The sequence below is a fragment of the Dama dama genome, chromosome 2 (genome assembly GCF_033118175.1).
Source record: "Dama dama isolate Ldn47 chromosome 2, ASM3311817v1, whole genome shotgun sequence".
NCBI classification, from domain to species: domain Eukaryota; kingdom Metazoa; phylum Chordata; class Mammalia; order Artiodactyla; family Cervidae; genus Dama; species Dama dama.
This window is the reverse complement of record NC_083682.1, coordinates 1,715,601-1,742,988: the sequence shown is the minus strand read 5'-3', so window position 1 is coordinate 1,742,988 and position 27,388 is coordinate 1,715,601. Positions and strand designations below refer to the sequence as shown.

Here is a 27,388-nt window from a genome sequence, read left to right as displayed (position 1 = left end):
CTTATTGATGTTCAAAACCGTCCGGACATTTTGTTTCTGGGGTCCAGGGAGGCCCCTCCTCTGGGCTCTGAGGATGGTGGGAGGATGCAGGCAGAGGAGAGGGGACGCTCTGAAAAGGCATGGCTGGATGAGCCTGGGGGGTCGGGGTTGCCATGGCAATGAGATCAGGCTGCCATGGATGCACTGGGAGCCACAGGAGGTGCTTGAGTGAGAGAGTGACCAGACGTGTTTTGGTGAAACCACCAAAACCCGAGTCAAAACACAGATGGGGGTGGCTGGGAGGAGTGAGAGGCCTTCAGACACATCGCGAGGGCGCTGCCCCACCAAGGGGGTCTCGCGGATCTGGACCTTGTCCTGCACAGACTGTGGCGTTCGCTTGTAACCCCGGAAGCCTGTGGGCATGTGGGGAAGACCAACCACCAGGCCGAGCTGAACCCCAGGAGGGGGCCGGGCCGACTGGGGAGGGAGGCAGGAGCCCCGAGCGCAGGGACCTCGTCTGGGCCAGAGGGGCCGCACTGGGGGGCGTGGTTCTGTCCTCGTAAGGTCCCCTTCCAGGCACGGGGAAGAGCGCGCCCAGGTGTGAGCGCACAGACCCCCACGGCCTGGAGGACCGGGGCGGGCATGGGGGCTCTGGACTTCCGGAGCCCAGGGGGCCAGGTGCCCACGGAGGCGAAGCTGCATGGAAAAGAGTTCCTCCCAGAGGGGGTCAGTCGGCATCGCTGTCCCCCACCAGCGCCCCAAAATGAGGTCCTGTACCCCCCAGGCCACCTTGCCGCTCTCTCCACGTCCACCCCCAGCCCCGCCCCGGCTCCATCCCTAATCCCCTGCTTCCCAGGGTGGCTGGCAGGTGGATCCAATTTCTGCAGCCTGTTCTGGATGGACTCTGACATCCTCAGGGAAGCAGAAATTGCTCGACCTGAATCCAGGCCCCTCGCAAGAGTCCCCAGACAGTCTGAGGGCTTCTCACATTACCCTGGGGTGGGGGGTGGTTGGCTGCCTCCCTCCCCCTCCAGAAAGTGGGACCCTGCCCCTCCCTTTTCAGGGTGCCTGGTGTATCTCAACACTTGTCACTCTGCCTCTTGTGACCTTCTGATGATGAAGACTTCAGCGTCCTCCCAGGGGTCACGGCCCCCATGCCCCCCGCCCCAACCCCAGACCAGCAGACCCCGCCTGGCCTGCGCTTTGTAAAAGAAAAGCAGCCAAGCCTTGAGTTGTTCTCGTCCGAATGCAAGACAGTTCAAGTCCGTGAAACTGGGGGCCTCCCATGTGGCAGCCCGAGGGGCTGTGGGTCCCTCTCCAGGGGTCTCTGCTCCACTTGGGCTGGGGTTCCCAGGTGAGACCCAGGCTGCAAAGACCATGAAGGGAAAGGTTGACCCTCTTGACCTCAGCAAGGTCACATCAAAGCCAAACCCTCCTGGTGAAAAGAGGCTCCATTAACCAAGTGATAAGCAGACAGGTCCTATCACTCCATGGCAAATAGATGGGGAAACAATGGAAACAGTGACAGATTTTATTTTCTTGGGCTCCAATATCGTGGCAGATGGTGACTGCAGCCATGAAATTAAAAGATGCTTCCCTCTCGGAAGAAAAGCTGTGACCAAACTAGACAGAATGTTAAAAATCAGAGGCATTACTTTGCCGACAAAGGTCCATCGAGTTAAAGCTATGGGTTTCCCAGTAGTCAAGTATGGATGTTCAGTTCTGTTCAGTTCAGTCACTCAGTCGTGTCCGACTCTTTGCGACCCTATGGACTGCGGCACACTAGGCTTTACCATCTCCCGGAGTCCACCCAAACTCATGTCCGTCGAGTCGGTGATGCCATCCAACCATCTCATCCTCTGTCGACCCCTTCTCCTCCTGCCTTCAATCTTTCCCAGCATCAGGATCCTTTCCAAAGAGTCAGCTCTTCGCATCAGGTGGCCAAAATATTGAAGTTTCAGCTTCAGCATCAGTCCTTCCAATGAACACCCAGGACTGATATCCTTTAGGATGGACTGATTGGATCTCCTTGCAGTCCAAGGGACTCTCAAGAGTCTTTTTCAACTCCACAGTTCAAAAGCATCAATTCTTTGGTGCGCAGCTTTCTTTATGGTCCAACTCTCACATACATACATCATTACTGGAAAAACCATAGCTTTGACTAGACAGACCTTTGCTGGCAAAGTAATGTCTCTGCTTTTTAATATGCTGTCTAGGTTGGTCATAGCCTTTCTTCCAAGGAGTAAACGTCTTTTAATTTCATGGCTGCAATCACCATCTGCAGTGATTTGGGAGCCCAAAAAAAATGAAGTCTCTCACTGTTTCCTTCTTTCCCCGTCTATTTGCCATGAAGTGATGGGACCAGATGCCATGATCTTAGTTTTCTGAATGTTGAGTTTTAAGCCAACTTTTTCACTCTCCTCTTTCACTTTCATAAAGAGGATCTTTAGTTCTTCTTCACTTTCTGCCATAAGTGTGGTGTCATCTGAATATCTGAGGTTATTGATATTTCTCCAGGCAATCTTGATTCCAGCTTGTGCTTCATCCAGTCCAGCATTTCTCACATAAGTTAAATAAGCAGGGTGACAATATACAGCCTTGATGTACTCCTTTCCTGATTTGGAACCAGTCTATAGTTCCATGTCCAGCTCTAACTGTTTCTTCTTGACCTGCATACAGATTTCTGAGGAGGCAGGTCAGGTGGTCTGGTATTCTCATGTCTTGAAGAATTTTCTACAGTTTGTTGTGACCCACACAGTCAAAGGCTTTAACATAGTCAATAAAACAGAAATAGATGTTTCTCTGAAACTCTCTTGCTTTTTCGATGATCCAATGGATGTTGGCAATTTTATCTCTGGTTTGACCTCTGTGGATGTTAGTGTTTGACTATAAAGAGAGCTGAGCACTGAAGAATTGATACTTTTGAACTGTGGTGTTGGAGAAGACTCTTGAGAGTCCCCTAGACTGCAAGCAGATCAAAACAAGTTAGTCCTAAAGGAAATCAGTCCTGAATATTCATTGGAAGGACTAATGCTGAAGCTGAAACTCCAGTACTTTGGCCACTTGATGCAAAGAACTGACTCCTTGGAAATGACTCTGATGCTGGGAAAGATTAAAGGTGGGAGGAGAGGGGGACGACAGAGGATGAGATGGTTGGATGACACTGCTGCCTCGATGGACATGAGGTTGAGCAAGCTCCAGGAGTTGGTGATGGACAAGGAAGCCTAGAGAGCTACAGTCTAGTCCATGAGATCAAAAAGAGTTGGACACGACTGAGCGATTGAACTGAACCGAAGCAGACAGGGCTGGGAAGAGTTCTTGCAAAAAATGACTCATGTCCAGAGCATAGAAATCCTCTTTCATCTCATTGTAAACAGCACAGGGACCAAGGGGAGCCTGGCGGGGGGAAGCAGAGAGGGGACCCCACTCGGAGAAGGACGATGTGCCTGGACTCTCAGGAAGGACAGTGCCCTGGCCCCCAGGGTGACACAGCAGGGCGGGCCCATCTCACACCGAGAAGATGGGCGAGGATGGTGGGGTCGTCTGGGGCAGCCGACCTGGATGACTCCAGGAGCTCCTAATAAAGCCCTAAACCCAGGCGCCTCAGGCCCAGGCATCACTTCTCTCGAGGGGCTCACCCTCCGGATTCAGGGAGCAGGAGGGTCAGGCCAAGAAGGAGGCTTTTGTTTCTGTGTATGTGTGTCTCGCGTTGGTGTCAGTGGTAGAGAACCCGCCTGCCAATGCACTGTGGGCTCAATCCCTGGGTCCAGAAGATGCCCTGAGGGGAAAAAGCAAACCTATGCAGTACTCTTGCCTAGAAAATTCCATGGATAGAGGAGCCTGGTGGGCCACAATTCATGGGGTTACAAAGAGTCGGACACCACTGAAGCGACTTTGCACGCACACACCTGTCTATGTGCTTGTGAGCACATGTGAATGTGGGCACATGTTCATGTCTGTTTGAAGGAGAGTCTCTTGTCTGTATAGGTCAAATTGAAAACAACGACACAGTTCAGCTCAGTCACTCAGTCATGTCCAACTCTTTCCAACCTCATGGGCTGCAGCGTGCCAGGCCTCCCTGTCCATCACTAACTCCTGGAGCTTGCTCAAACTCATGCCCATCGAGTCGGCGATGCCATCCAGGCATCTCATCCTCTGTCGTCCCCTTCTCCTCCTGCCCCCAATCCCTCCCAGCATCAGGATATTTTCCAATGAGTCAACTCTTCGCATGAGGTAGCCAAAGTACTGGAGTTTCAGCTTCAGCATCAGTCCTTCCAATGAACACCCAGGACTGATCTCCTTTAGGATGGACTGGTTGGATCTCCTTGCAGTCCAAGGGACTCTCAAGAGTCTTCTCCAACACCACAGTTCAAAAGCATCAATTCTTCAGTGCTCAGCTTTCTTCATAGTCCAACTCTCACATCCATACATGACCACTGGAAAAACCATAGCCTTGACTAGACAGACCTTTGTTGGCAAAGTAATGTCTCTTCTCTGCCTTTTAATATGCTATCTAGTTTGGTCATAGCTTTTCTTCCAAGGAGCAAGCATCTTTTAATTTCGTGGCTGCAGTCACCATCTGCAGTAATTTTGGAGCCCAGAAAAATAAAGTCAGCCACTGTTTCCACTGTTTCTCCATCTATTTGCCATGAAGTGATGGGACCAGATGCCATGATCTTAGTTTTCTGAATGTTGAGTTTTAAGCCAACTTTTTCACTCTCCTCTTTCACTTTCATCAAGAGGATCTTTAGTTCTTCCTCACTTTCTGCCGTAAGTGTGGTGTCATCTGTATATCTGAGATTATTGTTATTTCTCCTGGCAATCTTTATTCCAGCTTGTGCTTCTTCCAGCCCAGCATTTCTCATTATGTACTCTGCATATAACTTAAATAAGCAGGGTGACAATATACAGCCTTGATGTACTCCTTTTCCTATTTGGAACCAGTCTGTTGTTCCATGTCCAGTTCTAACTGTTGCTTCTTCACCTGCATACAGATTTCTGAGGAGGCAGGTAAGGTGGTCTGGTATTCCTATCTCTTGAAGAATTTTCTACAGTTTGTTGTGATCCACACAGTGGAAGTCTTTGGCATAGTCAATAAAACAGAAGTAGGTGTTTTTCTGGAACTCTTTTGCTTTTTTGATGATCTATTGGATGTTGGCAATTTGATCTCTGGTTTCTCTGCCTTTTCTAAATCTAGCTTGAACATCTGGAAGTTCTCAGTTCATGTACTATTGAAGCCTGGCTTGGAGAATTTTGAGCAATACTTTGCTAGCCTGTTAGATGAGTGCAATTTTGTGGTAATTTGAACATTCTTTGGCATTGCCTTTCTTTGGGATTGGAATGAAAACTGACCTTTGGCCTGTGGCCATCGCTGGGTTTTCCAAATTTGCTGACATATGGAGTGCAGCACTTTCACAGCATCATCTTTTAGGATTTAAAATAGCTCAACTGGAATTCTAGCATCTCCACTAGCTTTTTCGTAGTGATGCTTTCCTAAGGCCCACTTGACTTTGCGATCCAGGATGTCTGGCTCTAGGTGAGTGATCACACCATCGTGGTTATCTGGATTTATAGATCTTTTTTGTACAGTTCTTCTGTGTATTCTTGCCACCTCTTCTTAATCTCTCCTGCTTCTGTTAGGTCTATACCACTCCTGTCCTTTATTGTGCCCATCTTTGCATGAAATGTTCCCTTGGTGTTTCTAATTTTCTTGACGAGATCTCTAGTCTTTCCCATTCTGTTGCTTTCCTCTATTCCTTTGCATTGATCGCTGTACACACAGTGTTTATGTGCCTTTGGGCACATGTCCATGTCTGTGTTTGAAGGACAGTCTGGTGTCCGTACAGTTCAAATTAAAAACGACGACGCAGGTGTGGGCAAATGGGAGCCTCATGCACAGCAGGTGGGAATGTAAAATGATGTGGCCGCCACGGACAGCAGGACGGAGGGTCCTCAAAATGTTAAACATAGAAGTCCCATGAGATCCAGCAATGCCACTCCTGGATCTGTTCTCAAAGTAAGTGCAGACGAGTCTCAAGCAGATCCTTGCACACCTGTGTGCACACCAGCTTCACTCACAGCAGCCAAAGGGGGAAGCAACCCGGGGCCCCCTGCGGACGGTGGGTGCACCAGCTGCGGCCCATCCACACGACGGACACTGTGGGTGTGTGAGTCACTCCGTCGGGTCCGACTCTTTGTGACCCCATGGCCTGTAGCCCACCAGGCTCATCTGTTCCCGAAATTTTCCAGGCAAGAATACTGGAATGGGTTGCCATTCCCTTCACCAGGGGACCTTCTCAGCCCAGGGACTGAACCCCGGTCTCCTGCATGGCAAGCAGGTTCTCTGCCATCTGAGCCTCCAGGGAAGCCCGGTGGAGCATCACTCCGCCTTTAAAAGCAGAGGAATACCGACACCGGCCGAACGTGGGGGACCCTTGTGGGCCTTGTGTTCAGTGAGAGAGGCCAGACACACCCATCCCGCCTGAGTCCTCCTCTGAGAGGTCCCTGGAGGAATCACGTCCCTGGAGACAGGAAGTAGGTGTGGGGACCAGGGGTCGGGCAGGGGCGGCGAGGGAGGGTTCGGTGCGGACAGCGTGGCCGTTGGGGAGGAGGAATGATTTCCAGCCGTGTCTGCGGCGACCATGTGTCACAGCGAATGCACTTGATGTCCCTGAGCTGCGCGCTGAAAATGGTTGAGACGGTAACTCTTGTTTTTTGTGTATTTCACTGCAATTTTCATAAATAAATAGTTACTTTACAAGCACAGTAATATAAAGGGCCTTGGGGATGGCGGCTGGGGGAGTGTGGGAGGTGGGGCGGGGGCGCACCCCGGCGCAGTGTGGGGGTGGGTGGGCTCGGGGTGTGGAGACGGGGCCTGCAGGGCCGCGGCGGGGAGCCTGCTACAGGAAGGGAGGCTGGGGCTTCGCTGACCCACAGGCTCCCGGCTGGTGGGGCCTCCAGCCCCTCTGGTGTGCCACCGGGGGCTTGATTGAGCCCCCCACCCCCAGATTCTGTCTCTTCGTTTAACAGAAGCGAGGGACCCACGGTGCAGGTGCTGGGGAGACGAGGGCCTGAGGACACCAAGACAACCCTCCAGGGGGAGACACAGACTTACGCTGATCAGTCACAGCAAGAGACGACAGTCACGGCCGCGGTTACGTGCTGCGGTGGGCCGGGCCCAGGAGCATCCCCGCGCCTGGGGAAGCGGGAGGCGGCAGGGGTCCCGGGGCTGTGCCTGCCCCTGCAGCCCGACCCCCTCTCCAGGACCCCCCAAGGGCTGCCGTACAGAGGACCCCCTGCAGCCGTGTGGTGGTCCAAGGCAGGAGTCTGGCCTCCCCTGGGGTCAGCCGAGGAGAGCTTTGTGCCTGGGGGCTGGGCCCGGCCCCGGAGCCGCCAAGGGGGCAGGTGGGCAGGGGCCACTGGGGATGGTGGTCTGCACTCTGCCCCCTGCCCCGCTCCCGGCCTGGCTGGGCTGGGAAGGGGCTCACTCAGCTCTCCTGGGGGTTCGGCGTGGCCTCTCCCAGCCCGTTTCCTGAGGCTCCGCATGGCCTTCCCGCCCCTTGGGAGCAGCCAGGCAGGCAGAAGGGCCCAGAGGAACCCCCACCCCCTTGCCAGGGCTTGCAGAGGCCCAGACATCTGCGGAACTCTCAAGAATTTGGAACTCTCTCAGAAACCCTGGGGTGAGGGGATGTGAGCCCGACATGCCACCCCTCTCCCATCTTCCAGCACCCCACTCCAGCGGGTGACCCCTGGCCGCTGTCTCCCTGGAGTGTGGGGGGGTTTCCCTCTGTCCCCCTTCCCCCAGCCATGCTGGGTGGGGCCAGGGCCCACGAGTGCCCCTGCTCCCCACTCAAGACTCGGTCTGGAGGCTGGAGGCCCCGGAACATTCGCCTTGTAGGGACCCTTCACGGGCCTCTCTGAGCAGCCACGAGACCCCTGATGGAAAGGGCCCTGGTGCAAAGGCGGGCGGGCATGCGAGCGGGTGGAGGGCCTGGGTGGAGCAGAGCTGCGGCCTGTCCGCCCCGCTGGCCTCCCCTGGTGGAGGGGCAGGCGGGGATGGGGCGGCAGCCTCGGCTTTTGGGGGCTCTGCAAGGCCCACCCCAGTGTGGAGGCCCAGGCCCAGGGCGACGTCCCCGAGCACACGGGCTTTGCCCCCGTCCACCCACGCGGCAGGGGGAGCCGGAGCTGCCTGGACACGTTTATTTTATAAAACACAAGCTGAGATCCAGGTGAGCCAGCTCGGTCTCTGCCGAGCTCACCGTGGGCCCCAGAGTCATCAAAGAGAAGAGCGAGCAAATAAGCCCTGTCTAAATATCACAGCCAGCCAGGTCAGCGACTCGCAGCCCGGAAATGTCAGCCGGCGGTGGGGGCTCCTCTGAGCCGGGATTAGCCGGAGGCAGCTGGAGGGGTTGAGCCGGGGCCCCCTCCCACCCAAGACCCCAGCCGGAACCCGGGTGGAGACGCAGAGGGTCAGGGCAGCCGGGCCCCTTCTTCCAGCCCCTCTGGTCCCCAGAGAGAATGTGCACTGCAGGGGGCGTGGAGCCTGCCCAGACTGGGGACACACACGCGGGCCCAGGCTGAGCGCCCAGGGTCAGGGGTGGGGGGCAGCCCCAGGGAGAGATCTGTCCGTCCGAGACGCCGGAGGGGAGGCCGGTACAGAGGGGCCGGCAGGGGTCCCGTCCAAGCCTGTCTCACCAAGGTGTCAAGTGCGTGGCTTGTCTGGGAGTCCTGGGCTCCCCGCAAAGGCCCCACCCTCCTGGGGGGAGGTGCTGTTTGTTTGGAGAGCCAGCAGGCCACACCCCCCGCCTCAGTTTCCCCACCTGGAAAGCCACATGCTGGTACCCAGTTCTGGGCTCCCAGAGCCAGAGGGAGCTCACACGGAGGGAGACGGGAGTTTGTGGCTGGAGTGCATCTCCCGAAGGATCAGGGGGCTTCCTGAGACCACCTGTTCGGGCAGGAGGTGGGCAACGCCTCTGCCATTGAGCACGGATGTCCAGATTGGGGACGAGGGGGTATTTCAAAGCACCCCCTGAGCGTCCCTGAAGCAGGACCTCTGGGGAGGGGGCTGCCCCGCCATCCCCTCCCCAGGGAGGAAGGGCAGTGAGGCTGGCAGAGGGGGGGATGGGGTGGGGTCAGATACAGGGCACCTCGGTCCCAGGCAGCCCCTGGACCCCAGCCCAGCTGCAGGAAGCACCGGTGAGGCCTCCCATGCGCCCGGGGGCACAGGTGGACTGGCCCCCTGGGCGCTCCCCGTGGGCAGGTCTGAGAGGGGCCCAGAGGGGCTGGATGCCCGGCACAGCTGGGTGGAGCCGAGCCTGGGACCCCGGCTGCCCGGACGTCCTGCTGACAGGGTCAGCGGCTGCGGCCTGGCCCACACTGACCACAGCACGGCTGTCTCCTCCCCTGTCTCGGCCAAGATACTCCTGCTGATCCAGCCCCGGGTCACGGTGAATGAGGTGGTGCTGGGAGCCAGGCTCTCCTCATGGGATGTGCGGGAGGCCGGGGGGTGGAGATGCGGCATGGGCCAGCCCCTTGCCATTGAGGGCTCTGGGTGCCCAAGCAGCCGCTGGGCCAGGTGACTAGACCCAGGCCCGGGCCCCGGGGTGGGGGGGACTCTGGTCTTGCCGTTAGACCTGATTGCTGTCAAAGCCCAGCTGCCTGGCTGACTAATGCCAACTGAATGTGGCTCTTATTGCTTTTTTCCGGCTAATTTGTCAGAGGGCTGAGAGGACCGGGGGGAGGGGGCCGTGGTGGGGGGCCCCCGGGCAGGCTGAGTCACTGGCATGGGGACAGGGTGGGGGGAGGTCTGAGAAGGGACCCCCAGGAGCCAAGAGCAGCTGGCAGGACCCCGGGGCCTTGGCTGTGACCTCCGGTGAGGGTCCGGAGGGCCGTGGAGCCGGGGGTCGCCCTGCGTGCCGCTGACCGAAGCTGGTCCGGCTTTCTGAGCCCTGCTGCACGCCGGTGCACACATGCTCACCCACAGGCACTTGCACAAGCACACATGTGCACACGCGTGGACGCACACCTGGCGGAGGCTTTTCGGCTGTTGGTCCCACTCCGCCTCCATCTCCACCCCGCAGTGCCCACGCCCAGCGCTGGGCCGATCTCTGCTGGGAGGGTCCCAGGATGGGGACCCTGGGGAGGTGCAGAGGGCTCCTCAGGAGACGTGGGTGGGAAGGTGGGGTCTGGAGCGTAAGGGGCTGAGCCAGGACCCCCGCCCACCCCCTAAAGACATCTCTAGCACCGAACCAAGGGCCAGCCTCCTGCCAAGGCCAGTCCCAGCCAGGAGAAGACAGAGCTGATGGGAGGGGAGCTCAGAGAGAGGGCGAGAGGGAGGCATGCCTGGGAGGCTGGGGGCAGCTGCTGGGCCTGAGGGTCTGGCTGGGGGCAGGAGCGGGGGGCTCAGGTGCGGTGGGGGTGGCACTCCCGAGAGGCGGGGACACGTGGCCAGCTCTGCCGGCTCCCTCCCGACTTCCAAATGCCCAATTATCCCTGGGCGCCTCTCATCGACCGGCAGGGCGGCCAGCCCCAGGCCCAGCTCTGCCGTCCCTCCGCTCCCTGCGACGCTCGTCAGGGCTAATTGCTCTGACATTTCAGCGCTGACAGGCCCGGGTGCCAGGACATCACGGAACTTCTCCCAGTCTCGGGGGTGTTGGGCGGCTTTTCCGGGCCTGTCCCCGGGCGGGGTCTGGCAGGAAGAGGCTGGAGGCAGGCGGGCGGCTCAGGTGGGGTCTGCCCCTGACCCCAGGGGGGACGGTGGGATGCAGGCTCCAGTTCCTGCAGACTCGGACCACCGGCCCAGGCAGCGTGACAGCCGAGGGCCCTCGAGTCCCGGAGGTGTGCGTGCCGTGTCTGCGTGCGTCACACAGCTCCACGCCTTTCCCAGGGCACACGCGATGCGGGTGCACAAAGACAATCCTGGTCACACCTTGGAAGTGACCTTTAGCCCCTGGATGGCTGGGGACACTCTCCCTGATGGCTCTCTAGAAGGCCCCTGTGCTTTTCTATGGGGGGGCCCTGCAGAGCCCCAGGATGGGGACCCCCAGAGCTGCGGCCGTCTGGAGAAGGTGTGGGGAGGAGAGGAAGGGCTGGGGTCCCATGGCGCTGACGCCTGTGCCTGGGCGGGGGGGGTGGCCCGAGGCCTCACGCTGGCCGGCAGGCAGGAAGCGGGCCTGAGTGCTGATTGCCCTGGCCCTGGCCCCCACCAGTGCCCGCCTGATGCCAGGAGCAGGTACTCTATCATTACAGGCTATTACCTCCTCCGGGGCCTCGCTTGTTGAGAAAACACTCCAGCTCAGCGCCTCCTAATTGCCCGGCAAGACAGCTGTGATCACCCAGCGTGACTGCGGGGGTGGGGTGCTGGGGCTGGGGGGTGCAGTGGCGAGGGCCGGGGCCCAGAGCCGGCGGGAGGGAGACCCACGGGTGGCGCTTCGGGGGCTCCAGAGAGTTCTGGTGCCACAGTGCTTTAGGTCTCCATGTGATGAGCGGCAAAAGGGAGAGATGAGGAGGGTCTTATTCGGAAAGGACGCTGGTGAGGCTCACAGCTGGGCAGGCAAGAGGCGCCGCACCCAAGAAGCTAGCGGGCGACGGTTTTCTAACCCAAGGGAAAGTGGGGCGGGGGAGAAGAGCACCCTCCTCAGTTGAGAGCGGGCGTCACGCCTCCGTCTCCAGCTGCCCCTGCAGGTCGGGCCGCTGCCCCTCTGTCTCTCCACGGCCACGCCGGGACTCTTGTCGCACCAGGGAAATATCATTCCAGGTGTCAGTGCACTGAGGGTCTTTCCTTTGAAATGTCACCTTTCCATAAATTATTGTTTCTTACATGTGAGGAGAAGCGTGTCCTAGAGGTCACTGAGGTCCTGAGCTCGCCGGCAGGATGCGGGTCTCCGGACGCCTTTGTTTTCCTGTCTGGAGCATCCCTCCCGTTTGTGCTGTGTGGTCCTGTTGCTCAGCCAGCCTGCTTGCTTTGTGGTTAGCCCACCTGCTCTCTTAGCTACTGTTGACTCACAGGGGTGTCCCGCAGCCTGTTCTTTCTTTACCGTCCCCTAGCGGGATTAGCTGTTTAATTACCGACTTTGCCCTTTCACTTCACCCCTGTCCGAAGGGTGGCGACCTGGCTGTGGACCACATCCCTGCGCCCCGCGCCTCCACACGCGGCCTCCCTTCCCAGCTCACCCCCAAGCCCGGCCTGCGGTGCTCGGCCCTCTCCGCCCCGTGGACGTGTGCAGGCCGCAGGGCTCCCTGGTGCCTGACCTCCGCCGGGGACCCCTGTCCAGCCCCACCCTCCTCTGGGGAGTCTGCCTGCCCAGCTTGGGTCTGTTAGATTTCTCCCCTTGGGGCCTGCATCCCCTTAGTTCCTGGGACGGACACCACTGACTCCTTAAAAGAGCTGAATCTCAGGAGACGCCTCAAGACTCACTGCATGACCCAGAGAAGTGGCTCCCCTCAGTCTTCCTGTCTGCAGAATGGGCCTGCGAAGGAGAGCAGGGTGCAGAACCGGGAAGAGGACGTTGGCGGGGGCAGGCTTGAGGGGACCTGGGTCCCCTTACCTTACCGGGTGGGGGAGGGTGCGGCACGAAGTGGGGGGCACAGCCAAAGGATGGGGGCACTTCTGTGCTCTGGGGGACCCAGCATCAGGCCTGGGGGCGGGGGAGGGTCGGTGAACGGGAACGGCTTCCCAGGACTGGAGGGCAGATGGACATGCGGTCAGGTGTGGACTGGGGACCTGAGGGCCCGAACCAGCTTCTGGAGTGTGTCCACCTGCCTGCTGGCCAGGGGTCTCACCTGGGGGTCACCTGGCCCCAAGGCAGGCCCAGAAAGAGGGCTCCACCCAGCTTCCATGCAAGCACTGGCTCAGGGTGACAAAGGGATTAGAAACAGTATTTGTGTCAGCAGAGACATTTGCCGAAAGGTTAAGTCCACACCCGGAGGCGAGGCGGCGCTCCTCCTGTGGGGCGTTTGGCGGACGTGTCGCCTCCCGGCCCGGGGCCGCCGCTGGGCCCACGAGTACCAAGCGGGCACACAGGAGAGTCCGCGGGCTTCTGGGGGAACAGAGAGCCTGTCCAGGGCTGCAGCCTGAGGCTGGGCGTGGAGGCCGGGCCACCCCGGAGACCACCGGGGACCTGGGCAGGGCGGCTCTGGCCTGGGGCAGCAGGGCGCCCGCAGCCTCCACCCCGTCCCACCGGGGTCTCGGGCAGATCCTTCCAACTCCCCTGGGGCACACATCCCTGCGGAGCCGCCTCTGGGCTGGGCCCTGGGCGCGGGGCCCCGGCGACACGTCCCCAGGAGCCCAGGGTCTGGCAGATGAGACGGGCAGGGGCCGGAGCGAGTGACAGGGACACAGCCACGGGCCAGGCCAGCAGGGCTCCTGCCTTCAGGGAGTGTGCGGAGGGGGAGGAATGAGCCAGGAGAGCAGAGACGGGGGAGTGGGTTCGCATCAGGGGCGAGAAAGGGTAGGCGCTGCAGAATGAATGGTAGCTGAGCTGGTTTTGTGGGATGCGTAGGAGTTCACCAGGAGAAGAAAAGGGTGAGCAACAGCATTCCAAACGCGGTGTCATGGAGCCCAAACTCTTCTGGAGCAGGAAGCAGGGATTTGGGGGACTGAGACTAACAGCGGGGAGGTGACGGGACTCACTCGGGCCGTGGGGAGCCTCGGGGAGCAAGGCGGGTCACGGTCAGACCCCTCTGGGGAAGCGCCAGGAGGCGAGGGGTGTGGCGGCCACTGTGATGAAGAACGGGTGCTGCCTTGGGGCCGATGGGTGCCGGGGAGGTGGACAGAGACCACTCAGTGACCAGCCAGGGATGGACCTGCGGGAGCGGAGAGAGGGGATCCAGGGCAGCCGGCTCCTCTGTGTCCAGTACGTGGCCCTGGGCGGCCAGACATGAGGAAGTCCGCCTTGGGAGGCGGCCCCAGCAGGCACGCCGCGCCCCCCCCAGGTGGCCCTCCCTCGCTCCCCACTGCCGCTTCCTGGAGGCCCCGGCACAGGCCAGCCCTGCGGAACCCACAGGGCCCAGGGCCACGGAGAGACGCCCCCTCCAAGAGATCCCTTCTCAGAGAGGAGAGGCCTTCCCGAGGGGCCCCGGAGCCGCCCGTGGTTGGGGAGTGCTCACAGCCAGGAGGCCCCCACACCCACCCGAAGCTGCATATGAATGAATGTTCATGGGGAAGGGCCGGGCTGCCGCGCAGACACCGCAGACTCACGCTGCCTGGCACTGAGGTGCGTCCCCGCTGGTCGCCCGGCCTCTGGGCCGGGGGGGTGGGGTTGTCCCACCAGAGGGGCCTCGTGCCTGGAGCTCAGGAGACACTGGACGGGAGCTGTCCTGGGAGCCCCATGGTGCAGGGACCCCCCGAGAAGGGCCACAGGGGCCCGAGCGTGGTGCTCAGGGCTGGGGTGTCCTCGAGGTGGGGACCCCCCTGGGGGAAGTGGTCAGAGGGCCTTAGGGGGACACTGGGGGGCCAAAGGTGGGCTGGGGGAGCCAGGAGATGGCCATGTAGGAGCAAGTGAGACAATTATTAGAGACCGCATGGCCCTGCCTCCCTCACCCTCCTCCACACTGGAGTTCAGGCCCTGCTGGAACATTCTGGGCCCTGCTGGGCGTCCCTGGGGGCCGGGCACAGGGGGTGGTGGGGGGCAAATAATGCTCCTGCTGAGGGCGTGGAGCAGAAACAGACCTCCGGACCCTGCTGGGAAGCGGGGTGGGGTGAAGGATCTTCTGGAAAGGCAAGCTGCCTTCAGACAGCTGGGGTCAGAGCCTGTGTGCCTGGACCAATGGCCACCAAAGGTCAGGGTTTTGTGTACCGGACACCCTGGGGTGTCCGGAACACCCCCTCCCCGCGAAGCCACCCATCACACTTGTGCTGGGCTGAGGGGTGGCTGCACCCCGCCCTGCAGAACACGCCTGCTGGAGTCCAGATGATTCAGAGGCGGGCCGGCCACCCGCCCGGGGGCCTGCGACAGTGGATGCAATTAGATTTAATGGGACAGAGCCCTTTCTCAGCGGCTCCGTGCTCCGCGCCCACTCCGCCTCCCTCCGGCAGCAGCGGGAGGGAGCTGTGAAGGAGGTGGAGGTGGGAGGTGGGGGACCCGGGGGGGCTCTGACGTCAGCCCAGCCTATAAAGGCCGCCGGGCAGAGGGCTGTGGAGACGGAGCCCGGACCTCGCCAGCACCATGCCCACCCCCAACGCTGCCTCGCCGCAGGCCAAGGGCTTCCGCCGGGCCGTCTCCGAGCTGGACGCCAAGCAGGCCGAGGCCATCATGGTAAGAGCGCAGGTGCCCATGGGCCGGAATGAACCCGAAGCCCAGGGGTGGCCCCCAAAGTCTGGCGGGTGGCCCCAGGCTCAGGGTCCACACGGCCACCCGGGGCAAGGCCCGGCATCCAGTCCTGGCCACGAGTGCATCCGTGCTGGCCCGGGGAGCGAACCCTGAGTCCCGGGGTTTGAATCTCTGCGGGGGGTCCTGCTGGACCCAGAGTGTGCGCGGCAGGGTCTTAGGCCCTGCAGAGGCGCATGGTAGGGGGGGGGTGGGGGCGGCGGGCAAAAACGGTTCCGGCTGTTCTGCTGAGCTGAAGGCAGTCTGCACTCATGGGCCATTCCCACCCATCGCCTGCCCGTCCGCCTGCCCATCCTCCATCCACCTGTCCGTCCACCATTCACTCGCACACCTGCCACACACTCTGTCCCACGAGGAATCTCCAGTCTTGAAACCCCCCTCCTGTCTCCAGAAAACCTGAGCCTCCGTGACTGCCAGGAATGGTCCCCAAAGCACGACCCACTCCATGGGGGCTCTGAATTCGAGGGAGCCTGTGCTGGGAAGACCCACTGGGCCAGCCCCCTCCCTGAGACTGAATGACTGGGGGCTTCTCGGGCCGGAGGAAGGGTCTCCAGTTCCCTCTCAGGGATGGGCTGGGATGATCAGCTCCTTTACAGAGCTTTAATGAATATGTGGGTGGGGTTCTGGACATTTAATTTGCAGGCACTGTCTCAGGGGACCCGCTGTGGGGTAGAGGGTTGTTCCCCCTTCTTGGAGTCCCAGGGAGGTGCCCTCCGGCCCCGGAGGCCCCTGACTATCCACACCCTGCCCGAGGTCAGGTGGAGGGAGGGCTCCCCCAGGCCTGGCCATGTTCCGAGACCCAAAGGCGCCAGAGCCTTCTTGGAAGTTCAGCTCCAGGTGGTGAGCCCAGAGGGGCTTCTGTGTTCAGGAGGGGTTGGGGGCAGACACACCAATCCCAGGGGCTCATGGTCTCAGGGACAGACGGTGGGTAATGTGCTGTCAGGCCAGACTAGAGGTGGGGACATGAGGAGGGGTCATCCCAGGCCGGATGCTGTGTCCTCTGGCCCCGGGGCAGCCCCAGACGGCTCCCGACCCACCGCCTCCCATCCCCTGACCCGGTCAGGTGGGCACAGAGGCCGCCCGCACCCCTGGCCCCAGGCGGGGCGATGCTGGAGCCAGGCCCAGCGCTGCAGGCAGGCCGAGGGCGGGGGCAGCTGGTGTGCCTGTCCCCACAGTCCCCGCGCTTCGTCGGGAGGCGGCAGAGCCTCATCCAGGATGCACGCAAGGAGCGAGAGAAGGCGGAGGCCGCGGCCTCATCCTCGGAACCCAGGGAGGCGGGCAGCCTGGCTGAGCAAGACGGGAAGGCGGTGCTGACCCTGCTGTTCGCCCTGCGGCCCACCAAGCCCCCTGCGCTGACCCGGGCTGTCAAGGTGTTCGAGGTGAGGGGCGCTGAGGGCCGTGGGGGCCTCGAGGGGCGGGGTCCCTCCCGCCCTGGAAGCTACCTGAGCCCGGCCCCCCGCCCACCCCGCGCCCACCGCCTCACTCCAGGGGAAGGCCTTGGCGCTGGTCCCCACGCCCACGGAGGGCCTGTCCCCGGCGGGGCGGGGCTGAAGGGCAGCCATTGGCGTGAGCTGCTCTGGTCACAGCAGGCCGGGCGGGGTCCGGGGACTGGCTCCCCCCACAGGCGCCCAATGACAGGACTGCAGAGCCCGCTCAAGCTCCTGTGTGGCCCGAGGGCCTTGGAGACCGAGGCTCCCTGGTCACTGGCGCTGCGCACCCGTAGGGAAGGAGACCCTTCCTACCATCCCTCCCCCCACCCTCCTCGGTGGGCACCAGGGACTCCGGACCAGGCTGCGGCAGGGTCAGCGCCCACCCTCGGCCACCGGGGTCTGCACGGGGCCTGGACGAGGCCACAGGGAGGGAAGTCAGGCCTCCTGGGGTGGCCGAGGGCACACAGAGGCCCCGTCCAGAACGCTGGGTCTGGGGGGCCCTGAGACAAGTGCGTTCGCCCAGGTTTCCCGCCGAGACCGCCCCGGGCAGCGGGTCTGGGACGTGGTGTGTGTGCTCCTGGCCACCGGGGTCCCGGGCGGGGCAGGGAGGGACCCGCGCCTGCTTCCCAGCCCCCCGCCCCCTCCCGCGTCTCCGTCTGTCCATCCGTGTGTCTGTCCACCTCTCACCCCCTCCTTCTCCCCGCTCTCGCCCCTAAGACATTCGAGGCCCACGTCCACCACCTGGAGACCCGGCCGGCCCGGCCGCCGCGGGCGGGGAGCCCGGCCATGGAGTGCTTCGTGCGCTGCGAGGTGCCCGGCCCCGCGGTGCCCGCCCTGCTGAGCGCCCTGCGCCGCGTGGCGGAAGACGTGCGTGCCACCGGGGAGAACAAGGGTGAGGCAGCCCTCAGCCCTGAGACGGAAGGCCGCGGGGACCGGGGCGTGGCCGGGGCCCCTCCCCGCGAGCCCAGCACTCACTCCTGTCCTCCCACCTCCTCTCTCCCCGAAGTCCTCTGGTTCCCAAGGAAAGTGTCCGAGCTGGACAAATGTCACCACCTGGTCACCAAGTTTGACCCTGACCTGGACTTGGATCACCCAGTGAGCTGGCCTCCCCGGGTGATGGGCGGTGGGCGTGGACCTGGGTGAGGAGGGCGAGTCTGTGGGCCGCTCGGCCCCCGTGAGGCCTGGCTGGGAGCAGCGCCCCGGCGCTTGCCGGGGTCCCCAGCTGTGTCTGGGTGGGGTGGGGCGGGGCGGCTGGGCGGTCCCCAACGACGCGCCCTCTCTGCCTCCAGGGCTTCTCCGACCAGGCGTACCGCCAGCGCAGGAAGCTGATTGCCGAGATCGCCTTCCAGTACAAGCAGTAAGGACTCTCCTTGGGGCTGCGTCCTCTGGGACCCAGACCCCATCCTCGGGCCTCACACTAGACCCCCCACCCCGGGAAGGGGGCGGGATGTCCTTGTCACCAACGCCATCGCCTTCGCTGTGACTGTGGTCACAGCAGGGAAACCTCAGCCCAGAGAGGTTAAGCAAGGCGCCTCAGCCACACAGCTGGCGGGGCGCTCAGCCTGCGCCCCTCCCATCCATTCCCCACACGTCCTCCCTGAGGGGGCCTGGACTGACTGCAGACCCTCCCCAGAGGCGACCCCATCCCCCACGTGGAGTACACGGCCGAGGAGATCGCCACCTGGTGAGAGTCCGTGGCAGAGGCGGGCCGGGCGGGCACAGGGGCCCGGGGAGGACCCGCAGAGACCCCGTGGCCTCCAGGAGGACAGACTAAGTCTGAGGGGAGGAGGGACTTCCTGGGGCCCCCCAAAAATCCCCCAAAGCCGCGCCCAGTGGCCGGCTTCTTGGGCCGGTGAGAAGCCTGCAGTGTGAGGCTGCCAGGGCCTGCTGCGGGCAAAGCAGAGCCCATGGGGTGGGGGCGCTCTGGATGCAGGGAGGGTCTGGGGCAGGCGCCGGCCTGAGCCCCTGGCCCGCAGGAAGGAGGTCTACTCCACGCTGCGGGGCCTGTACCCCACCCACGCCTGCCGTGAGCACCTGGAGGCCTTCGAGCTGTTGGAGCGCTTCTGTGGGTACCGCGAGGACCGAATCCCGCAGCTGGAGGACGTCTCCCGCTTCCTGAAGGGTGCGGTGCCCGCGCAGGGTCCCCGGGTCCGCAGCCCGCGCCCGGCCACCCCTCCGCCCCCGCCACCCTGCCCCTGACCGCCCCCCCCCCCCCGCCCCAGCAGAGCGGACTGGCTTCCAGCTGCGGCCTGTGGCCGGCCTGCTGTCCGCGCGGGACTTCCTGGCCAGCCTGGCCTTCCGCGTGTTCCAGTGCACCCAGTACATCCGCCACGCCTCCTCGCCCATGCACTCCCCCGAGCCGTGAGTGACCAGCCCCCGCCCCCGGCCTGCGGGGGCGGGCGGGAGGGCGAGTCTGGGGTTGGGGGGACCGGCTGCCTGCCGGGGGGGGGCCCCCAGCCCCACCCACTCTCCGCCCCCAACACAGGGACTGTTGCCACGAGCTGCTGGGGCACGTGCCCATGCTCGCTGACCGGACCTTCGCCCAGTTCTCCCAGGTGGGTCCTGGGGGCCTTGGGAGCCCGGTCACCCGCGGGGCTGGCCACCAATGGCCTCCCCCCGCCACACCCCCGGGCTGCACAGTGCCCCCCTGGGCCGTGAGACTCCAGGGGGCGTGCGTGGTCCTGGAATGGAGGGCTGGGTGGCCGGGGCCGGGCGTGCTCAGGCCCGCATGGGCAGACCACCTCAGCTCAGTGTCCAAGAAGAACCCTCCCCACGGTCCCAGGGTCTAGGCTGGGGCCTGGGGCCTTGTGCTGCCACCTGCTGGCTCTCCCAGGAACGGCGGGGAGCGGTCCCGGGCCCCCAGCAGATCCAGGAGGCTCTCTGCAACCTAGCAGCATCCAGGAGACCCCGGGGCGGGGGGGGGCCGCGGACACCGCCAGCACCCTCACTGCCCCCCCCTCCACAGGACATCGGGCTCGCATCCTTGGGGGTGTCGGACGAGGAAATTGAGAAGCTGTCCACGGTGGGTTGCGTCCCCCGCAGGGCCCTGGGCTCAGGCCGGGCCCTCTTGTGCAGGCTGAGGTCTCTGCTTCTCGTGCCGTGACCCACCCCCGGCCCCGGAGCCGGCTCAGCTCTGCCCAGGGCTGGGGGGTGCCGGGGCCTCGGTGAGCGGGACGGCTGTGCTGACCACAGCGTCTCCCGCTGACCCCACCGCTGCCCCATCAGCTGTACTGGTTCACCGTGGAGTTCGGGCTGTGCAAGCAGAACGGGGAGGTGAAGGCCTACGGAGCGGGGCTGCTCTCCTCCTACGGGGAGCTCCTGGTGAGACGCCCCCCAGGGAGGGCCGGGGCCTGGGCCCGGCAGGCAGGACCCCCTTGGCCATCCTCCCAGACTCGGGCCGCCCGGGAGGCTGAGCAGGGGGCTGCCCTACTGGGGGGCCCCCACCGCCTCCCACGCGCACCATCCCCAGGCCTCGGGAGGACCCTCGAGGGGCGGGCGGGTGCCAGTCGGGCCCTGGGGCTCCAGCCACCTCGGGTCCTGAGAGCCCGGCCCCCGCCTCCCGCCAGCACTCCCTTTCTGAGGAGCCCGAGATCCGGGCCTTCGACCCTGACGCGGCGGCCGTGCAGCCCTACCAGGACCAGACCTACCAGCCCGTCTACTTTGTGTCTGAGAGCTTCAGCGATGCCAAGGACAAGCTCAGGTGGGCTGAGGCTCCCGGGCAGAGAAGCCCCCACCCCCGCAACACTGCGCCTCCCAACTGGGCAAGCCAGTCAGGAGGCCGGGCCTGCGGACCCATTTCACAGGGGAGAAAAGGGCACATCTCAGTTACAGCGTCCCTCCCGCAGCGAGACCCCCTACAAGTCTGGGGAGGGGAGACCTGCAGGGTTGGTGGCCAGCTCAAGGCCAGACTTTTAGAAGGTGAAGTTTGACTCCGTAAGACAGATGTGTCTGACCTTGTAAGATGGGTCCTTCCTGGCCTCCTGCCCTCTGAGCACCTGGGGCTGTGGGTCGGGGGGACAAAGAGGTGAGGCCCTGCTGGGATGGCTGAGGGCCGGGGGGGGAGCCTGGAGGGCAGGGAGTTTCCTGGGCTCCAGGCGCAGTGGCCAGCATTCCCCAGGGGAGGGGGCAGAGCCCGACACACCCGACCCGGTCACCCTCGGGAGGGGCCTCTTTCCAGCCAGACTCCCGTTGTCAGGAGGGAAACTGAGGCCCAGGATCTACTGAGCCTGGAGTAAAGGGGTTGTGGATCTCATACGCGAGCTTACGGACAGGGACATAACGGACTCTCCAGAGCACACGTCTGGAGGCCTTCTGGAGGAGGAGGCCTGGCTGCACCTCCCTTGGGAAGGAGCAGGGTGGGATGGAGTGCCTGGTAGAGGTTTGCTTGGAAAAGGGCCTGTCCTCCCCACCCCTTGCAGTAGGCCTTGGTCCCCAGACTTGTCTGGGTGGCTGGACAGAATGAGCTTTGGGGGCCTCGGGCTCAGAAAAGTCCTGGGGCTTTGAGCCCGCTGTGATGGGGGAGACGGGCCCCCGCACTCCGGCTCCTCCCCACTGGTGACTGAGGGTCCCTGCGGCTGCCCACCCCCCCAGGAGCTACGCCTCCCGCATCCAGCGCCCCTTCTCTGTGAAGTTTGACCCATACACGCTGGCCATCGAAGTGCTGGACAGTCCCCACGCCATCCGGCGCGCCCTGGACGGCATCCAGGATGAGATGCACGCCCTGGCCCACGCTCTGAACGCCATCAGCTAGACGCGGGGCTCCACCCACAGGCCCCCGTGGGCCAGCCTGGGGCTCCCGGCCTCCCCTCGCCCCCGCCTGCCCTGGCCCCGCCCACATGAAGGGCTGGCTCACGGGGAACCCCAAGAGCCCACGGAGACCCCTCCTGCCAGAGGCACCTGCCCAGCGCTTGCCAGCTGAGTCGGCGTCTGTCCCGCGAGCTGCCCCCGTGCTGTGCTGCCCGCTTGCAACCTCAATAAAAGAGAGACTCATCCCTGAGTGCCCGCCTGGGGTCTTTGTCTATGCCACGGGCTCCGCGCACAGCCCCGGGCCCCCCACACGCTGCCCCAGCTCCGCTCAGAGGCTCCCCCGCTGCCCGCCTCCTCCAGGCAGCCTCGGGGTCATCCGCTCACCCAGAGGGCCAGCCCGCCCTGAGCCACCAGCAGCCACAGAGCGCCGCGGGGATCGGGCTGAGCTGTCCCGTCTCCGTGGGGTGATGGCCTGGCGCGGGGGGCTGGTCTGGGTTCCAGGGACAGGGCTCACAGCTGTGGTCTCCAAGGCAGAGCTGCAGGCTGAGCCCCCCGATCCTCGTACCCTGCCCGCCCAGAGCGGGACCTGGGGATGGCCCCCACATAGGACGTAGCAGCGGAGAGCTCTGCTGGGCTGGCTCTGGCGGACCTCCCCGGGCCTCAGTCACCCAGCAAGGTGGGCGGGTGCTGGATTCTGCGTTCTCTTTACTTGCCCAGTCCGGACACGGCCTCCAGCCAGAACCTCCAGCTTCCTCCAGGACTGGCCCTCGAACCAGCAGCCTGGGGCTGCCCGGGAAGGGGTTGGCTCCACTGCCAGGATCCTGGCTCGAAAAGCTCTGAGGATGTTAATCCTGGGAACTCCTGCACATTGGTTAAGACCTTGCAGGCAACGCCCTCCCCTCTCGTCCTCCCTGGGGGGTCTGTCCCTCCAGCCGCATCTCAAGCACCTGGTTTGTGACCAGCCTTTCTGTAGTCATGTCCCACAGTCACTCCTGGGGTGACGTGCCCCGCTGAGACCCTGGGGAAGGGCTGATGGCTGGCTCACCTCCCTCCTGCCCTGCTGGGCCCTAGGCTTTGCGTTCCCCCCGGGTCTGCCCGCATCCAGCCTCTTGCCTGGCACACCCCTCTCTAAGAGGCCACGGGATCTCGCCCGGCTGCAGGGGGGCCTCCAGACACCATGATGTCCTGGGAAGACAGGCCCCAGCCCCTTCCTTGGAGTCGGGGAGCCGCCAGGGTCCAGGCCTCCCCCAGGGGCACCACAGGGGAGTAGCCCAAATAACAGCCAAGGGTTGCGAGGGGGTTGGGGGCTCGTCAGACGGGCTCAGCCCTCCGGGGCTTCCCTGGTGGCTGAGTGGTGAAGGCTCTGCTTGCCAACACAGGAGACACAAGTTCGATCCCTGGTCTGGGAAGATCCTGTACTCCTCGGAGCAGCTAAGCCCGGGCACCACAGCTACTGAGTCTGTGCCCTGGAGAGCGGCCCCCTCTCTCCAACTAGAGAAATGAGGGCCCAGCGCAGCCAAACATTACATAAATAAAATTACATATATGTAGAAGAAAGGAAGAGATGGGCAGGGGCTCCAGGAAGAGGGGAGGGGTCGGGAGGGCAGCGGGGTGGGCGGGTGGGGGCCCCTGCGGCCTCCACACTGAAGATGAGAATCGGGGCCAGCCTGAGCCTCACGACTGTGGGTCCCTGGGTTCAACCCCTCAGCATCCCCTGGGAAGCTGGGGGTCTTGGCGGGTCACTGTGCTGGGGTTGGGAGGGGGACGGTGGCCAAGGAGACACAGGCCCGCTGCCCACCCCATGGCCTGGACCGTCACCGGGACCTTGGGGGCCGCCCAGGGACACAGCAGGGGTCCCCCTCTTGTCCCCGCTGCCTGGACTAACATGGACAATGGGGACCAGGCTGGCCGGGCAGAGGACTTCGTCCCCAGCAGTGCGAGGGGACAGCTTGGCGTGGATCGGGCCCCTCATTAAGACTCTAATGACCCCACGGCCCCCAGAGGTGCTGACGACCAAGGAGAGGTTCCTGCAGACCCAGCAGTGGGGAAATGATCCAGAAACTGCAGCCTCAGCCCCCGGACCATCTGCCGCACTCTTGGAGGCCCTGATGATGGGCCCGGCGGCGGGCTCAGGGGCTATAAAGCCGGCAGGGCACAGCAGCCCCACACCCCAGGACCGGCTGCATTCGAGGCTGCCAGCAATCAGGTCGGTCCGTGGGCTCCGCGTCCGCCGGGGTCTGGGGCTGCCCCGCTGGGGCTCAGGGCGTCGGGGCCCAGGTCCGCTGAGCGGCAGGAGGACGTGCGCTCTCTCGGAGCAACCGGGGGGCCTGACCGAGGTGCTGGGTGGGGGGCGGCCCTGACCGAGCTGCTGGGTGGGGCGGCCCTGACCGAGGGTCCCGGCCTCAGCCCCCGCTGTCCCCCAGGTCCTCGAAGCCCCGCCATGGCCCTGTGGACGCGCCTGCTGCCCCTGCTGGCCCTGCTGGCGCTCTGCGCCCCCGCCCCGGCTGGCGCCTTCGTCAACCAGCACCTGTGCGGCTCCCACCTGGTGGAGGCTCTGTACCTCGTGTGCGGGGAGCGAGGCTTCTTCTACACGCCCAAGGCCCGCCGGGAGGTGGACGGCCCCCAGGGTGAGCCCCCGCCCCCCCGGCCCCCGCCCTGGCCTCCCGCGGGCGCCTGGCGGGAGATCAGGGGAGATTTTTAAGAAGGAAAATGATGCTCTCCTGGCCATATCCTCGACGTGACGGGCTCCCTGGGGGCTAAGCCAGGACGACCCCCAAGGGGGCCTCACCCCCTCCATCCTGCCTTCTCACCAGGGCCCCCTCCTCCCATAAGGGCCACTCTGGGGGCATCTGACGACGTGAGGCCAATCTGGGGGCCGAGGGTCTTGGTGGGTGGCCCTTGGTGGCGACGGGGGTGGGGGGTGCCCATGGGAGACGCCCCGTGACCTGGAGAGGCGGCCCCGTCCCGGGTGGGCTGTTAAGGGCTGGCGGGTGGGGGGAAGGGCAGCTGGGCAGGGTCCCGCTCCAGGGCCGGGCAGGGCGGGCAGGGGTCTCCTGCTGGCTGACCGTCTCCCTGCAGTGGGGGCGCTGGAGCTGGCGGGCGGCCTGGAGGGGCCCCCGCAGAAGCGCGGCATCGTGGAGCAGTGCTGCACCAGCATCTGCTCGCTCTACCAGCTGGAGAACTACTGCAACTAGTGCGCCCGGCGCCCCGGCCCCGATGCCAATAAACCGCTTGACAAGCTCTGCTGTCCTCGTCTGTGTGGCCTGGGGTCCACGGCGCCCGTGGGGAGGGGCCGAGGAGGGTGGGGGCCCCCGGCCCGAGACCCCTTTCTGTTCTCACTGCGTCAGCATCAGCGTCTCCGAGCTGTCTCCACGCAAGCTGGGTGCCCGGGGCGGGGCCCTCACGGTGGCGAGCTCCCGTCCTCAGGGGTCCTGCTCGCAAGGTGGGCTCCGCGGGGCACCCACCCAGGTCACCACCAGTCACACCCAAGAGCCTGGGGCTGCCCGGGTTGGCCACGGCTCCGGAGGTCAGCTGCTGACCTGGCTGTACCAAGGCCTGGCCGGCCTGCCGGCCACCCAGGCCAAACCAATCTCCTCCTCTCCTGAAGGCGCCACCCGGGCCGGGGCTTGGGGTGGCAGGACCCGGGGCTGGGTACCTGGGCTCCCCTGGCTGCAGACCACTCAGAGGCTGGCCTGGCGCCCCGCTGGAGGGGCAGTCCTGCGTGTGCCCCGAAGGCTCTCACCCTGTCACCCCCTCCCCGGGGCCACGTCAGCACCCCCAGGGCCTCCAGAAGGCCCCGCCCCTCGGGGAAGGCCAGGGTTGTGCAGGCAGGTGGCCGGCCGGACACTGGACCCGGAAGAGGAGGGGGCGGGGGGCTGGGATGAGCAGTGATCTGCCCGTGGGCTCACGCGGGCAGGCCTGTGCGCGCAGGTCGGGGCAGGGGTGCCCCGCAGGAGCTGAGGTATGTGGGTGCCTGGACCGGGGACAGCTGAGGCTGGGAAGTGGGCGGCTGGTCATCACCAGGCTGCCCTCAAGGCCCTGCCAGCCAGTGAGACCCTGGGGACCATCTGGATGCTCTCCCTCCCCCTCAGGTGCCAGCAGACTCTGTAGAGAGGGCAAGGAGGCTTTTGGGGTCCCGGGGTGCGTGGCGCCGTCCCAGTATGCCCTGGTGCAGTACGCCCTGGGTGACGCGGGCTGGGGGGCTTGGGGGAGGTGTGTACGGGGGCAAGGCTGTGGGTCACGGTATGTCATGGCCCCCCACAGGGGCCTGCCTCCCTGACCCCTCCTGAGACCCGTCCCAACCCTGAGACTGGGGACCAGCCCCCCGAGTCTCTTCCACTAGTCCCTGGGCCTGGGTGATGTGGTTTTGAGCAGGAGGGCTGGAGGCCCTGGCATGAGCAAGGTCACAGAGGCAGGGAGAAGCAGCTGCCAGGGCTCCCTGGGCCCTTGGGGCCAGGACAAGGTCAGACTGGGTCTCCTGCGCGGCGCCCCTTGGCCACTGAACCCCAGAGGCCCCTGCTTCCCGGAGCCCGCATGCCCCCCCACAGCAGCCTGGCCCACGGACCTTGGCTCTGCCACCCGCCCAGGCCCTGGCTCCGCCCCTTCTGGGAACTGGAGGCCCGTCCTGGCTGCCCTTGGGACCTGGGCTTCACCGGCCCGCGGGGCTGACGGTGGCCGCCCGCCGTGTCCGGCCCTGCGTGTTGCCCTGCTGTGGCCGTGGGGGTCCAGGGGCCGAGAGCGGCCCCCCACGGCCGGCTCACTGCCCCGTGCGTCTGTTCCGCGGGGCACTGTCCTCACACGCGGCGGGGGTGGGGCTGATGCACCTGCGCTCCTAGCGGGGACCCCGAGGCTGAGGTCAGGCCCTCCGGCGTCCACCCGACAAGGACCTTTGCTGGTGTGGCCGCCTCCAGGCTGGCCCCCCAGATCGTGTCTGCTCCTGGCACGAGGGAGCTGGCACCTACGCCTGGCCGTGTTTGCCTTCTCCGGGTGGCAGTAAATATTTACCGTCCCCGCTATTCTCCGGGCCCTGAGAAGGGCATGGGAGGTGGGCGCCAGGATGCTGCGCTGGGCCCCTCCCTTGAGGGCCCAGGGCCTACTGGGGGCCAGGCCGGGAAGAGGGAGAAAGACCAGGAAACGGTGGCTCGAGGGCCTCAGAAGACCCCGTGCAGAGCCCAGGCTGAGCCCCGGGCAGAGTCTGCGTCCAGCTAGGCTGGGAGTCCTCACCCTGGGGAGCCTGCCCCTTGACCCTGCGGATGGGCCCCTGTCCCCGCCAGGCGGGCGGTCAGAGCGGTCATTCGCAGGTAGAACCAGCAGAGGGCGCCAAAGCCTCACTTTTGCTGCACTTCCTTCGTGCTGGGCGGCAAGCCCCAGCGGCGTCCCCTCTGCAGGGGGCTGTTGCCCCCGCCACCCACATTCCCAAGGGCCGGCACACAGGGGCTGTGCGGGACACCTAGCAGGCTGGCTCCTGGGGCCTCTGGAGGACGCAAGGCTTAAGTAGGAGAGAGGGTGCCCCAGGCCTCACCCCTCTAGTCAAGCCGGCCCTCTAGAGCCCAGGTTCCCTGGGGCAGCAGCTGGACAAGGTGCTGGGTCCCCAACATTCTGGGTCACATCTCCAGGAGAGTCTGACCCTCTGGCTGCAGAATCAGACCTGGGCCATGAGGCCGTGGGGGTGGAGGCCAGTTCCAGAGGGGATGCTGGGGGCAGGGGGTGGCCGGGGGTCCGGGAGCTGCTGAGAGAGCAGGCAAGCGGGGTGGTGGGGCGCCCACCCGTCCCTCCCCACAGAGGCTCAAACATCGCACTCCCTGCCATCTGCTGCTATCGGGGATCTGACCCAGGCCGCCCGTGGAGGGGTCCCCAGTGTGGCCCCCAGAAGCTGGGCCCGGGACTCTCACCACAGTGCCCACCCTC

The 27,388-nt window shown here is 64.1% G+C and overlaps 2 protein-coding genes across 2 annotated transcripts; both read left to right on the top strand.

The window, feature by feature from the left end:
• Window positions 1–15,085: 15,085 nt before the first annotated feature.
• On the top strand, window positions 15,086–21,718 carry TH (tyrosine hydroxylase). Its single transcript, XM_061156341.1, has 13 exons — window positions 15,086–15,233; window positions 16,481–16,684; window positions 17,453–17,627; window positions 17,742–17,830; window positions 18,025–18,092; window positions 18,369–18,419; window positions 18,712–18,857; window positions 18,961–19,096; window positions 19,221–19,290; window positions 19,701–19,757; window positions 19,961–20,056; window positions 20,302–20,435; window positions 21,326–21,718. The coding sequence occupies exons 1-13, from the start codon at window positions 15,144–15,146 to the stop codon at window positions 21,483–21,485; spliced, it is 1,476 nt and encodes a 491-aa protein (XP_061012324.1). The 5' UTR covers window positions 15,086–15,143; the 3' UTR covers window positions 21,486–21,718.
• A 2,179-nt stretch (window positions 21,719–23,897) lies between these two features.
• INS (insulin) lies at window positions 23,898–24,675 on the top strand. The gene is made up of 2 exons (XM_061161314.1): window positions 23,898–24,108; window positions 24,560–24,675. Exons 1-2 carry the CDS (start codon window positions 23,922–23,924, stop codon window positions 24,673–24,675), a joined length of 303 nt encoding a protein of 100 aa, XP_061017297.1. The 5' UTR covers window positions 23,898–23,921.
• Window positions 24,676–27,388: the final 2,713 nt, after the last annotated feature.